This window comes from Leopardus geoffroyi, chromosome C1, assembly GCF_018350155.1.
Source record: "Leopardus geoffroyi isolate Oge1 chromosome C1, O.geoffroyi_Oge1_pat1.0, whole genome shotgun sequence".
NCBI classification, from domain to species: domain Eukaryota; kingdom Metazoa; phylum Chordata; class Mammalia; order Carnivora; family Felidae; genus Leopardus; species Leopardus geoffroyi.
The window spans coordinates 53475134-53491227 of record NC_059328.1 but is presented as its reverse complement, the minus strand read 5'-3'; the positions used below and the strand labels follow the sequence as shown (position 1 = coordinate 53491227).

General features: G+C 36.9%; 1 protein-coding gene across 2 annotated transcripts in view; it reads right to left on the bottom strand.

Moving 5' to 3' along the window:
* Window positions 1-16094, bottom strand: part of RAVER2 (ribonucleoprotein, PTB binding 2) — an 88960-nt gene that overhangs the window by 12059 nt on the left and 60807 nt on the right. For both annotated transcript variants that reach the window (XM_045477695.1, XM_045477696.1), the window contains exon 11: window positions 14321-14457. In XM_045477695.1, coding sequence (XP_045333651.1) covers window positions 14321-14457 — 137 coding nt within the window. The remainder of the gene's footprint in view (window positions 1-14320; window positions 14458-16094) is intronic.

The following is a 16094-nucleotide window of genomic DNA, read 5'->3' as shown; positions in this document are numbered from 1 at the left end:
GAAGTAATCCATGTTTCATGTCTTAGTATAAAGCAAATCAATACTTCGAATTTTTCTCTCTTTCTATATACTATCTTTATAGGAAATTATGTGCTTCCACCGAAAGGACTTCCCAGTCGTGTACCGTGTATGTGTGTATACACACACACACACACATAGTACACTTCAGTGGTATATATATATATATCTCAATGGTATATATATTCTTACTCCATTTCTTTGTGGACAACTATTGAGGTCACTGGGCTGTGTGCTATATAGTTACCTAGAAAAATGAAGTTTGGACTGTGCCCTCTAACAGCTCATATCATAGGGGAAGTAAGAAAAGTACAAAACATATTTCTAAAAGGAGAACACCACCATGCCAAAAGAGAAATAGAGGCAAAGTGCTCAAGTGTTTTCATAGAAGGGAAAATGGGAGAGGAAGGTTTGAGAGATAAAGTTTCATGGATGAGAAGGCATCAGAATTTGGATTTGGAGATGATACTGGGTATGGACATGAGAGACCGGAAATGACTGTTCTAGCAGAGAGGAAATGCCTGAGCAAAAGCAGGTAGTAAGAACTCACGGGCCTGTGATGGGGCAGAGCGGCTGGTCCGTGGAAGAGCATAGGGGCAAATGAGGTTGGAAAGGCAAGCTGGCCTCAGTCATGGAGGGGCTGGAATGCCAGGCTAAGATTATAAGCAGAATAATCTATTTGATCTTGGAATTTAGAAAAATTAATAAGCAGCTCTATTACAAATATGGTAATCAAAGAGATAGGCACTAGATATATGCATGTGGGCAAACACACAGATTATATGTGACTTAAAACCTTGATTAAAATTTTACAAGAAAGAAAGAAATATACTCTGAAAATCTGAAAAAACAATTTGATGGGCATTTATGCATTGGAGACACTAAAGAAAGGTCCTGAGTAGAAGAGAATGTCTACTATTCAGGTGGGGATCAAATTAGCAAAATATCCAAACCATAATACACCTGAAAGACAAACTGACAAAATTTAATTATGATGATAGTCTACACTGTATCACCGACATCGGCCCTGTGCAGTAAGCAAAAAAGGAACGATCTCCAGTGAATAGGTGTGAAAACAGAAGCTTGGATAACTTACGGGACTTGCCTGAAATCACAAGGTTATTAAATGTTAAAGCCATGAATCCAACTCATTTTTTCTCACGTTGGTGTCCTTTACATTATTCCAATCTTCCTTATTTTTAAAAATGCATTTTTTTCTTTGCACACAATTACTGTGAAGCCCATTCTGTACTTATGCAATTGCTATTTTATTTTTGCGTTTGAAGAAATATTTTCTTCCTTTAATTAAAGTTTTTTTATCTTCACGTAAATGGAGACTAATTTTCTTGTATTTCCATGTGAATTTGGAATATCACGGTTTCACTTTTTGACAGGCAAAGTTGTATATTTAAGATGTGTCTTGGGGCGCCTGGGTGGCGCAGTCGGTTGAGCGTCCGACTTCAGCCAGGTCACGATCTCGCGGTCCGTGAGTTCGAGCCCCGCATCAGGCTCTGGGCTGATGGCTCAGAGCCTGGAGCCTGTTTCCGATTCTGTGTCTCCCTCTCTCTCTGCCCCTCCCCCGTTCATGCTCTGTCTCTCTCTGTCCCAAAAATAAATAAATAAACGTTGAAGAAAAAAAATTAAAAAAGATGTGTCTTAAGCTCAATATTTAGGTTCACTTCAGGAACAGAACTTAAGGCTAGTTTTTAAAAGCTCACGGAAGAATTCATGAAAACAGCAACTTGAATATCCCTCAGTGAGACTCCTTTGGGCTCTTTTTTTTTTTAAGTCTATTTATTTATTTATTTAGAGAGAGAGCACATGCACAAGTGGGGAAGGAGCAGAGAGAGAGGGGAGGAGAGACAGAAGCCCAAGCAGGCTCCGTACCACCATGCAGAGCCCAATGCAGGGCTCCATCTCGTGAACCACAAGGTCATGACCTGAGGTGAAGTCGGACACTTAATTGACTAACTGAGCCACCCGGGCGTCCCACTTTGGGGCACTTTATAGTGAATCTGATTCAGCTCCTCGGCTACTGGTCCAAATTCACAACGTTGATCACTCGCGCTCTTCCGAAAGGAATGCAACGACTTAGTGTCCTCTAAATATACAAATTGTTTTTTGGAAAATTTTGCCTCCACTTAGGGCTCCTCAGCCTCACCTTAACCTTTAGCCCCACTTTACTTCTCCAAGTCTTGTCTTATTAGAGAAGTCAGAGGAGATGGAAAGCCGAAAATGAACAACTGCACAGGTTCTTCTAGAATCTGAATCAAACCCTTAATATTCCTTTCTTATGGTTTCAAGTCCAGCTTTTTGGACTTTATACCTAAACAGACATGAATTCATTCCTCTTTTCTGCATTAAGCATAAAATTTTATTTAAGTACAGTTTTTCTCTTTTCCGCAGTTAAAAATGTTTTAAAACCCACTTTCCTTTATTTTCTGACATTCAGGATACAACAATAAAATGTCTCTTCCTTACATATATGCATAGATGTTTTCAATTTTCACATTAATTTTTGCTTCTCAGCTACTTGCCTTTCTTCATGAGTAACATTACGTCTTAACTTTGAATTGAAGGACTGATTCTCTAAAAGTATTGTAGCACGTTCCAAAAAATAAAAGTAAAATTTCAGTGCCCCACTAGTTTCACCATACCAAGGTATACAAATTCTATACCTTAGGTTTAAATATGTTTTTTTAAAAAAAAATTTTAGTGAGAGTGTGCACGCACGTGTGCGAGAGAAAAGTGAGCGAGTGTGACAGAAAATTGTAAGCAGGCTCCACACTCATCGCAGAGCCTGACATGGGCCTTGATCTCACCACTGTGAGATCACGACCTGAACTGAAATCAAGAGTCGGACATGTAACCAAGTGAACCACCCAGGCGCCCCTAAGAATGCTTAATAAGCACTCTCAAAATATCAAAATACACACATTAAAATCCTTTGAAAAATTAGACTAACAAGTCAGAGTAGCAATTCAAAACTAGCTTTAAATTGCACACTCATTTTATTGATTTTTTTAACGTTTAAAAAACTGATTTGGTTTATAAACAAAAGATTTTAAAGCAGATTTTAAAATCTGCTTTATACCTATAAAGCAGGTTTATAAACAAAAGATTTTAAAGGGTAACTAAATCAATTCCAAATTATTGTTTTCCTTTAATTACAGTTTTTAGCAAAAATCATTTTTAAAGTATTTTCTAAATTATTGGCTAGAGTTAATATAATCTGTGATTTCATAATTATTGTTTCAAGTAGACTTAGGTTTTTAAAAACATTCTATATGTTCGTGTTTGTCACAAGATTCCTTTTGTCACAAAAATCTTTTTGGCAGGTCTCCCTGTACTATTTTCCCACTAGGTGGCAGCATTGGGCTCCATGTTAAAGGACTGAACGCCAAGCAGACCTTTTTGTTCATTTTTTAGTTTTATTTCCTATTTCCTCATCACACAGTCTTAGCACACATTCTGTGGTGGATTCCCTGAAACAGGCAATCGGCTTCCTCGCAGGAAACACCACGGTAACCAAGGGCAACACAAGAGTATAACAGGCAGGTAAATCATGTTCTCTTAACCTGCGACATACCAGACAGCAAGTGTCCCGTGAAAATCCCAAATCACAATTTTAACAGTCCTATGACACAGCAGAAATAATTCTTATATTATTCTTTACATAATTGAAACTAATTACTAAGTCAAACTGAAAAGATACTTGTGAAATTTTGATCTATTTTACCTACTTTAAAAGTGGGGAGGAAGGAATGTCTTGTTTTTGACAGATTTTAATTAGATGTTAGGTATAGGCATTTAATAAAAACTTAATAAATTGGCTCAAAGGCTTTTCCCTTAAGGTGGGCTTCTCCCAACCATCTGACATAGATGTACCTCCCTCAGAACCTGACATTTCAAAATCCATCCATCCATTCAAATTAATAGGATTATATAGCTGACTATCATGATACTATCATTGCCAGAGTTATGATAAATTTTTAAATAACTACATCTATTTTTTATTTAAACTTTCTCAATAAAAGAATTTTTAAGGGCAGCCTGTGTGGTGTAGCCAGTTAAGCGTCTGACTCTTGATTTCAGCTCAGGTCATGATCTCATGGTTCAAGGGTTGTTGAAGCCCTGCATCAGGCTCTGCAATGGCAGTGCAGAGCCTGCTTGGGATTCTCTCTCCCTCCCTCTCTCTCTGCCCCTCCTGGGCTCACATTCTCTCTCTCTCTCTCTCTCTGTCTCTCTCTCACTCCCTCCCTCAAAATAAATAAATAAAAACTTTAAAAAATTTACTTAAAAACGTTTAAAAAGAATATTTAAGAAGTACACTTTTTGAGAAAATAACTTCGGCTCAATAGCAGTACTCAAATATTATAATCGACTAGAGAAATAGGATGTATAGCCCATTTTAAATTGTTTTCTAATTAGAACTAGATGTGTAATTAACTTGTTTTCTTATCATTAGATACTTTCAGGATCTCTAAAACACTGTGTGAAAATGACACCCTCTGTTTAGTACAGTTAGGCTTTTTTTTTTTTTTTTTTGAGTACATTTGTTGATGTTCACAAGGCTGTGTAGCCATGACCACAATCTAATTCCAGACCATTCCAGTAATTCCAGATCACTCCAAAAGGACACCCTGTACCTGAAAACAGTTACTCCACAACTCCTATTTCCCTGACCCCTAGTAACTGTTTACTTTCTCTAAGAGTTTGCCTATTCTGGGTATTTCATATAAACAGAATCATGTAATATGTGACCTTTCGTATCTGGCTCAGCATAATGATTTCAAGGTTCAGCCGTATAGTGACAAGGATCAATATTCCATCTCTTTTATAGCTACATAATATTTCATTGTATGGATATGCCACATTTTGTTTATTTACTCATCAACTGATGGACATGTGAGTCATTTCCATTTTGGTTATGATGAATAATGCTGCTATGAAAATTAATGTCCAGGACACCTGGATGGCTCAGTCGGTTAAGCATCCGACTTCAGCTCAGGTCATGATCTGGCAGTTCTCTTGAGTTGGAGCCCCCACGTCAGGTTCTGTGCTGACAGCTCAGAGCCTGGAGCCTGCTTCAGATTCTGTGTCTCCCTCTCTCTCTCTGCCCCTCCCCTGCTTGCACTCTGTCTCTCAAAATTAAGCATTAAATAAAAAAAAGTTAGTGTCCAATTTTGTACATGGACATTGTATTTTCAATTCTCTTGGGTATGTGATTCCTAGGTCATATGGTAAGCGTGATTAACATTTTGAAGAACTGCTAAATTTTTCTAAAACAGCTGCGCCATTTTATACTCCCTCCCGGCAATGTCCGAGAGTACCAATTTCTCCACATCATTGCCAACCCTTTTTATGGTTCATTTTTCTTCATTCTCTTTCTATCGTTTAGGCTGGATACTCTCAATTGACTTATCTTCCTAACATGTTGGGTTTTTTGCCCGTTCAAATCTGCTATGCATAGTACATTTTTCATTTCAGTTATTGTACTTGAATCTAGAACTTCTGTTTGGTCCTTTCTTAATAATTATTTCCAGTTTTATTGATGCTTTTTTTTTTTTCAGGAGAGAACACTTGGAGCTTTTTATTGTGCCCTTTTTTTGTTGATATCCATTTGGCCTGGATATTCCATTTAGGCCTATAATACACTGCAGGTTAATTTTAGAGTACGGTTTGAGGCAAGGGTCAGGGTTCACGATTTTAAATATGGATAATCAGTTGTTCTAACATTTCTATTCTTCACCTATTGAATTGTTTTGGCATCTCTTTCAAAAATCAGCTTGCCATTTAAGCATGGGCATATTCTGTTCTAGTGATCTATTTGCCGGTCATTATGCCAAAACCCCAATGCTCGATAGGACTTTATAATAAATCTTGAAGTCATATAGAGGAAGTCCTCCAAATTTGTTCTTTCATAAGACTGGGTATTTCAGCTCCTTAGCATTTTAATACAAACTTTAAAAATTGGCTTGTCAATTTCTATTTAAGAAAAAGGCTGCTGAAAAACTAGTTGGGGTAACACTGAATCTATAGATAGTCTGGGGAGAACTGATATATTACCAATATTAAGTCTTCCAATTCACTGACATGATATAGCTTTCCATTCACAGGCATCTCATTTAATTTCTCTCAGCAGTGTCTTGTAGTTTTCATTGTTCTTACAAATCTTGTTAATTTATTGCTATGTATTCCATGTCTGATGCTGTTGTAAATGGAAATTAAAAAAAAAAAAACCTTTATTTTCCAATCGTTTGCTGCTTGTACACAGAAATACAACTAATTTTTGCATTCTGCCCTTCTATCATGTGACTTTGCAAAGTTTGTTAGTTTTATCGGTTGCTTTTCAGATTCTTAAGGGTTTTTCATGCAAAGTCATCATATGCAAAGAGAGACATTTTTACTTTTCCTTCCCATTTCACATTCCTTTTAAAAAACATTGCTGCAGTGATTGAAACTTCCAGCAAAATGTTGAATAGAAGCGGTGAAAGTATATAGTCAAAGCTTGCTCTGGAAACCTCTTTAATTGGAGCTTGTACTCTATTTTAACTATTCTTATCATTCAGTTTAGGTTTCCTGCCTAGCTATTTGTTTTCTATTCATCCTGGGTTTTTTTCCCCCCTTTCCTGATATTTTTTGGCTTAATCAAATGTTCTTAGAATTCCATTAAATTATTGACACTTTATGTGTACTGTTTTGTATTTTTTTTTTAATGGTTGCTCTATGGGTTATAATGTGTTCCATAACTTATCAGTCTACTCAGTGTTACTGTTCTACTTCATATAAAATGCAATAATCCCACAACTATACTTTCATTCACCCCATACTATACTGTCATTTGTACAATTACCAAATATGTTGTATCTATGCACATTACAAACCCCACACCACAATGTTACAGTTTTGCTTTTAAATAGAGAAAATATATAGTATTTTATTTACCCACATATTACAGTTGTTTTAACACGGTCGTTCTCAATGAGGAGCAATCTAAGGGGTAGAAGAAAGATACTGCTAAATATCTTCCAATGCACAGGATAGTCTCCCCACCCTCTACCCAGCCCAGAATGTCAACAATACCAAGGCTGAGAAACTGTGCCTTAGGATTAATGTGCGTTGTTTTTATCTAGTTGCTTTCAAGATACTCTCTTTATAACTTTGGTTTTCATCATATTCACTAATGTGTCTAGGTAAGTTGTTCTTTTTATTGATCCTGCTTTGCAGGGGAGATGTCTGAGCCTGTTAGGTCTGTAGGGTTTTTACACCAAATTTAGAATATTTTTACTAACACTTTTTCAAATATTTCATGTGGCGTTACCTGTCTTCTTCTGGAACACCAATTACACTTATTTTAGACTACTTGATATTGTCCCTCTGGTCTTGAGGATCTGTTCACTGATTTTCCTTCTCATTTCTGTTTTTCAGACTGAATTATTTTTTTGTCTTTATGTTAATCATAACTTTTTTCCTGTTTTCTCCAATATTTTGCTAAGCCCATCCACTGTATTTTTGTTTCCAGATACTATACTTTTCAATTGTAGAGTTGCTATACTTCTTTTTTAGTGTATTATTTCTTGCTGAAAATCCCCACCTATTCACTATGACTTTATTTTCCTTAAGTTCTTGAACATATAATCGCTGCTTTAAATAAGACCTTATCTACTAAGACCAACATCTGGGTCATCTTGGGGTCAGTTTCTATTAGTTTTCTTCTTTTTAAAAACATTTTTAATGTTTATTTTTGAGAGAGAGGGACAGACAGAGCAGCAGTAGGGGAGGGACACAGAGAGGGGAAGACATAGAATCCCAGGCAGGCTACAGGCCCTGAGGTATCAGCACAGAGCCCGACGCGGGGCTATAACTCATGAAATGTGAGATCGTGACCTGAGTCAAAGTCAGACACGCAACTGACTGAGCCACCCAGGTGCCCCGAATTACTTTTCTTCTTAATTGTGGGTCACATTTCTTGTTTCTTCAGTTATCTAGTAATGTTTATTTACTGAACATTATACATGGTATATCCTAATGACTATACATGTGTAATCTTCCTCTGGTGATTACTGATTTTTTTTTATAAGAAGGAGATAACTTTGCTGAACTCAAACTCCAAAACTTGTGTCTCTTCTGTGCAGGGGAGGAATCGAATCTGTTCTCAGTTCTTATCTTCTAGCTACTGTTTACCACCAGGACCTGGAATCTCCCTTACAAACATATTTCAGAGGGTTCACAGTGCCAAGCCTAGGGCATGTATGACTGGGAAGGGCAGATCTGCTGAAGACCGGGGCTGGGGGCTTGGTGTAAGCAAGTTAGGTAAGGAGAGTTGGTGCCATGCCGGTTCCCACAGATGGCTGTTGTTTATGCTGTGCGGTAGGGAGGGCAGTGGTGCCTGGCCGCTCCATCGTTCCTGGAGGAGTCTCCCTGTGATCCCTGTGTCTCCAGGCCATGCTCTGAGATGAGCAAATCCCACTTCTTCCTATCTACCCCCGCGTTTTCAAACTGCTGGTCTACACTGTATCTGCACAAGCTGTTTATTGTGCTGTTTCTTTAAGGTTGGGGGCTCTGCTTCCTACTGCCATCCAGGCTCTCCCAGAGCTCAGCCTGCTGTTTTTTAAAATTCCAGCCTTTAAGTCCTGCTGGTTTTAAGAACTCACGAAATTTGGCCCCTCTCACGTTCAAAGCCTACTGGCTCCCTCCCCACCATGGACACCATGGTCTGTTTCACTCTCAGACCATGTCATCACCCTTCCTACCTTCTTCATTATAGCCTCTTGCCTGCCTTTAGTTGTGGAGTTTGTTCTCCTGATCTTTGGGTCATTTTCTAGGTTACTTACACTGAGAGGAGTGTTATGTACTTGTATCCATGGAACAAGAGAAGTAAGGAAAATAAGTAGGTAGACATCCAGATCAGGAGGCACAGATGGACCCCTCTAAAATTCAACTCAAGGAGGTCCATACCAAGACACATAGTAATTAAAATCGTAAAAAGTAGCAAAAAAGAAAAAGTTTTAAAAGCAGTAAGAGAAGACAATTATACACGAGGGAAACCCCATAAGGTTATCAGGATTTTTCAGTAGAAACTTTGCAGGCCAGAAGGGAATGGCATGATATATTCAAAGTGCTGAAAGAAAAAAACATGCAACCAAGAACACTCTATCCAGCAAGGTTATCATTCTGAATAGAAGGAGCATAAAGAGTTTCTCAGACAACAAAAACTAAAGGAGTTCATGACCCCTAAACCAGTCCTACAAGAAATATTAAAGAGGACTCTTTGAGTGGAAAGGAAGACCATAAGTGAGAGTATGAAAAGTAAACACAAAAGCAGTACAAGTAAAAATATTTCTGTAAAAATCAGTCAATGGACACATAAAGTAAAATGATGTAAAATATGACATCATATACCTAAAATATTGGGGGAGAGGAGTAAAGAATGGGTTTAAACAACCTATATGCCAACAAACTGGACAACTTAGAAGAAACAGATAAATTCCTAGAAACATATAACCTATCAAAACTAGGGCAGAGGAAAAATAGAAAATTTGAACTGACCAATCACCAGCAATGAAACTGAATCAGAAATCAAAAAAACTTCCCCAAACCAAAACTCCAGGACAAGATGGTTTCACAGGCAAATTCTACCAAACATTCAAAAAAGAGTTAATACCACTCTTCTCAAACTGTTCCAAAAAAATAGAAGAGGAAGGAAAACTTCAAAATTCTATGAGGCCAGTATCACCCTGATACCAAAACCAGATACAGACACACACCCCCGTCCCCGCCACACACACACAAAGAGAAGCACGGGCCAAGATCTCTCGTGAATATAGATGCAAAAATCCTCAATACTCTAAAATTAAGTGGAATTTTTTCCCCCAGGACACAAGAATGGTTCAATATTCACAAAACAATCAACATGATACATCACATCAATAAGAGAAAGGATAAAAACTGTGTGATCATTTCAAAAGGTGCAGAAAAAGCATTTGACAAAGTATGATGTTCACTCATGATAAAACCTCTCTGCAAAGTACGTCTAGAGGAAACATATATCAACATAATAAAGGCCTTATTTGAAAAACTCACAGTGAACATTATACTCTGTGGGGAAAAACTGAGAGCTTTTCCCTTAAGGTCAGGAACAAGACAAGGATGTCCACTCTCACCACTTTTATTCAACACAGTACTGCAAGTCCTAGGCACAGCATTTAGACAACCTAAAGAAATAAAATTCAGTATCTGTAGATGACACAATACCATCTATAGAAAACCCTAAAGACTCCACCAAAAAACTACTAGAAGTGATAAATGAATTCAGTAAAGCCACAAGATCTAAAATCAATGTACAAAAGTCTGTTGCATTCCTATACACTAATAATAAAAATACAATCCTGAGACGCCTGGGTGGCTCAGTTGGTTGAGCATCTGACTCTTGATTTCAGCTCAGGTCATGATCTCAGGGTTCATGAGATGGAGCCTCATGAGGGGCTCTGTGCTGACAAAATGGAGCCTGATTGGGATTCTTTCTCCTTCTCTCTGCCCCTTGCCCATTTGTGCTGTCTCTCTCAAAATAAAGCATAAAAAAAATAAAAATACAATCCCATTTATAATTGTACCAAATACATTAAGTATGTAGGAATAAACTTAACCAAAGGGATAAAAGACCTATACTCTGAAAACTACAAAACATTGATGAAAGAAATTCAAGATGATGCAAAGAAATGACAAGACATTGATGCTCATGAATTGGAAACACCAACATTATTAAAATGTCTACCCTACCCAAAGCAATCTACAGATTTAATGCAATCCCTATTAAAGTACCAACAGCATTTTTTACAGAACTAGAAAAAACAATCCTAAAATTTGTATGGAACCACAAAGGATCTCAAATAGCCAAAGCAATCTTGAAAAAGAAAAAATAAAACTGGAGGTGTCACAATTCCAGATTTCAAGTTATATTACAAAGTGGTAGTAATTAAAACAGAATACTACTGGCATAAAAACAGACACATAGATCAGTGGAATAGAACAGAAAGCCCAGAAATAAATCCACAATCACATGGTCAACTAATCTTCAACAAAGGAAGAATCAATATCCAATGTGAAAAAGACTGTCTCTTCAACCAGTGGTGCTGGAGTAACTGGAGAGCAACATGCAGAAGAATAAAAGTGAACCACTTTCTTTCACCATACACAAAAACAAACCAAAAATGGATTAAAGACCTAAATGTGAGGCCTGAAACCATAAAAATCCTTGAAGAGAGCATAGGCAGCAATCTCTCGGACACTGGCCATAGCAACACTTTTCTAGAGGTCTCCTGAGGCAAGGGAAATAAAAGCAAAAATAAACTACTGGGACTACATCAAAATAAAAAGCTTCTGCACAGCAAAGGGAACCATCAACGAGAATAAAAGGCAATCTACTGAATGGGAGAAGATACTTGGCAAATGACATATCTGATAAAGGGTTAGTATCCAAAATATACAACTCAACACCCAAAAAAATTAACAATCCATTTAAAAAATGGGCAGAAGACACAAATAGATATTTCTCCAAAGAAGACACATAGGTGGCCAAAAGACACATGAAAAGATGCTCAACATCACTCATCATCAGGGAAATGCAAATCAAAACTATAATGAGATATTACCTCATACCTGTCAGAATGGCTAAAATAAAAAATTTTAAAAACAAGTGTTGGCAAGGATGGGGAGAAAAAGGAACCTTCCTGCACTGTTGATGAGAATGCAAACTGGTGCATCCACTTTGGAAGACAGGATCAAAATTCTTCAAAATATTAAAAATAGAACTACTATGGGGCGCCTGGGTGGCTCAGTTGGTTAAGCATCCGACTTCGGCTCAGTTCATGATCTCGCAGTTTGTGAGTTTGAGCCCCGCATCGGGCTCTGCGCTGACAGCTCGGAGCTTAGAGCCTGCTTCAGATTCTGTGTCTCCTTCGCTCTCCGCCCCTGCTCTGCTCATGCTCTACCTCTCAATAATAAATAAAGGTTAAAAAAAAATTTTTTTTTTAAATAGAACTACTGTATGATCCAGGAATAGTAGCGTTGGGCATTTATCCAAAAAATACAAAAACATTAATTCAAAAGGATACCTGCACCCCTATGTTTATTGCAGAATTACTTACAATAGCCAATATATGGAAGCAGCCCAAGTGTCCACTGACGAATGGACAAAGGTGTGGTATATATTTGTAATGCAATGTTATTCAGCCATAAAAAAAAAAAAAAAAAGAAATCTTGCCATTTGCAACAACATAGGTGGAGCTAGAGAGTATTGTGCTGAGCAACAGAAATCAGAGAAAGACAAATACCATATGATCTCACTCATATTTGGAATTTAAGAAACAAAACAAACAAGCAAAGGGAAAATAGAGACAAACCAAGAAACAGACTCAAAGTGATGGTTACAGAGAGGAGGTGGTAGGGGAAATGGGGGAAGGGATTAAAGAGTACATGTATCATGATAAAATTAAGTGATAAAAAAAAAAGTTACATAAAAATTAAATCATACATGTTTAAATAAATTTTTAAAAGTTTATTGTGCTTCCTCCTGTTTATAAAGTGAATTTTGTTCCTTGTAAAGAAGATAAAATTGTATAGGACTATACAAATTTTAAAAATTAACAAGAGATGATGAAACATTTACCATGAATTTACATGGTGTTTTACATGATTTTTAATATTTGCATTGTATATCTGGGATAAATATGACATGATTTGTTTACGTAGTCTTATAAATTGTTGGAAATTTAGGCTGTTTCTAATTTACAGAACTATAAACTATTTATAAATGATTTCACACACCTCTGATAATTTCCTTGGCTTTTGTCACCTGTAAATATAATTAGCATACAATTAATGTCCCTATCTCAATTACTACTTCAATATTAATAAAGGAACAAAAATGGAATCTTAAGAAACATATAAGAGAATGCTTTCCAAGTTGTATCTGTATTAATTTATGATTACTATTCCTTAGATATAGGTCTGTTGCCACCTACTTACATCATCTTTCAATCTGTTTTCTCCATCTTTTCCACGGGTAGGTAAGAGACTTTATTATACAGTATTCGAATATTCAACTGCACCATTTTTACAGAAACTATTACACTTGTGTTTCTAGTATCCTATCATTAAAGCATAATGAGGCATCAGTTGTTCCAAGTGAATTCACACAGGTTTTCTTTTCTAAGGTTTTAGAGACAGATGAGACAAACACAGTTGCTCCAAGGAAATCAAAGTGGAAGCATTGCTCACACAGATAGGACAGAGCTGAGAAGCTGATAGGCTGAGAAATTAGAAAGAATCAGAATGGTTAATTATAAGACTCTCACGATTATATAATCCTATACTGCTAACATATACACTCTCTGCTTAAGCCACTGAAAATAACCTGAAGGAGAAAAGGCCAAAGTAAAATTGACTTATTTAAATAATAGCACAATATACCTTTTGAATATAATACTTTTTATGTTATTGATTGATTGGTTTAAATGTCAGAATAATGCCTGCAATAATGATCATGTTTCTGTATCAGTAAGCAGGGGTGAAGAACAGAGGCATTTCCTTGGGTTCCTTAGTCAGATGTACATTGATAAAAACCAGAAGTCAGCAGAGTTTTTCTGTAAAGAGCCAGAGAGTAAATATTTAATCTTGTGGGTCCTATAGTCTTTGTTGTAGCTATTTAACTCTACCATTGTGGCACAACACAACCACGGACGATATGTAAATGAATGAATGTGGTGGTATTCCAATACAACTTCATTTACAAAACAGGTAGTGGCGGGGGGGTGGCACCTGGGTGGCTCAGTCGGTTGGGCTCAGGTCATGATATCACAGTCCGTGGGTTTGAGACGGAGCTCAGAGCCCGGAGCCTGCTTTGGATTCTGTGTCTCCCTCTCTCTCTGACCCTCCCCCATTCATGCTCTGTCTCTCTCTGTCTCAAAAATAAATAAACATTAAAAAAAATTAATAAAAAAAACAGGTAGTGGGCTGGATTTGGTCTATAGTTTATTGGCCACAGTCAACAACACTGAGTAAACACTGAGAGGGAAATATCTAGTAAAATGCTAGTTAATTTCTTGAACATGGCCTAAAACTCCAAATGAACAAGGAATATTGTATAGATGAATGCAATTTTACTTTCCTATGATATTTCCTATGATATTACAGGAATCACAATTTCAATTATAGGAATCACAATCACAACTATAGGAGTATGAGCTCAATATATAGTTGAACCAATTTTTCTAGATATCAATACCTGAGGATCATTTACCTGTGCATAATCACCAAAAGGTTGAGAATAAGAAATGCACTTTTCCAATGTGTGTTGTGATTCATTTCCCTGAGAGATTGCATCCAGAATGTTGCTTGCAATTCCAGTCTTCTGTAGAGTGGTTTTACTTGCAGGGGCTAAAGGCAAAATCAATCATATTTTCAGCTAAAAGTTGTTTTATTGTAAGTTATAAGCAAAATACAAAACTTTGTATTCCCAAAAAGAACACAAATTTTCATTAGCCAGTATATGTCTATATTTATTATGCCCAGGGGAAAAATATGTAGTATATGATGTTGTCTTGTTCATTCAAAGCAACTGAAAGTGGAAGTTTGCCCTATAGATAAATAATTTTGATGGAAACATTTTTTAGATCTATATCTAATCTCTAAAAGAAGGCAAACAAGGGGCGCCTGGGTGGCTCAGTCGGTTAAGTGCCCGACTTCGGCTCAGGTCATGATCTCACGGTTCTTGAGTTTGAACCCCACTCAGGTCATGATCTCACGTTTCGTGAGTTTGGGCCCTGTGTAGGGCTCTGTGCTGACAGCACGGAGCCTGGAGCCTGGAGCCTGCTTGGAGTTCTATGTCTCTCCCTCTCACTCTGACCCTCCCCCACCCCTGCTCATACTCTGTCTCTCCCTCTCACTTTCTCTCTCTCTCAAAAATAAATAAGTTAAACAAATTTTTTTAAAGAAGGCAAACCAAATGTAAACTAACTGTTCTTGTTAATGCAATAGTTGTAACCATCCATTTTTAGACGAGGTAAAAATGTGACATGGGAGAAGCACATTAAATTTTTTTCTGGCTCTTTAAAAAAATTACAAATCAATGTCTATATTTAAGAGGATACTTTATAAAATACAAAGAATGTATATTAAAACCTTTAATCTCCTTCATTCAGTCCTATTCTTTTTCCCAGAGGTAACAGTTTAGAATTTATTTTCCAAAATTTACTGTATGCATTTATACACTAAATATGCACACATAAGAATAAACAGCTTTAAACAAACATGAATGGAATCTCTTTGTTCCTACATTGGCTTTTTTCACTTAATTTGCTTTAGAGATAATTTCATATTAGTACGTGTAGCTCTCCCTCAATTACCAAAAAAAATTATACTGTATTCTATTTTATGATGAACTAATTTTTATTTAACCACTCCACTACTGAAGAACATTAAGGTACTTTTCAGTTATACCAATTGACAGCCAACATTGTAGTGAATATCCCAGTACCCAGAGCATATACCACATTTGTGATTTTCCTTTAAAATTATAACTTATTCTAAATTTTTTTTTTCAACGTTTATTTTATTTTTGGGACAGAGAGAGACAGAGCATGAACGGGGGAGGGGCAGAGAGAGAGGGAGACACAGAATCAGAAACAGGCTCCAGGCTCTGAGCCATCAGCCCAGAGCCCGACGCGGGGCTCAAACTCACGGACCGCGAGATCGTGACCTGGCTGAAGTCGGACGCTTAACCGACTGCGCCACCCAGGCGCCCCAAAATTATAACTTATTCTAACTGAAGACCTGAGAAGGCCTTTCAAGAAAGTAAACAAGAGTTCAACCTCTGCCAATTATCATTAGCTCAGATATTTTGGGGTAGTTTGCAAATATTCTGGATAGTAGATTACTTACATAGGCTCTTTTTTAAAAATAGGGTTCTATATGTATTGCAAAGCATTATAGTATTGTCAATAATTCCTTTGCTCAAGTATTTTTTATTATGATTCAATAATTCAATAAATTAATTATATTCTTAATAAAATATT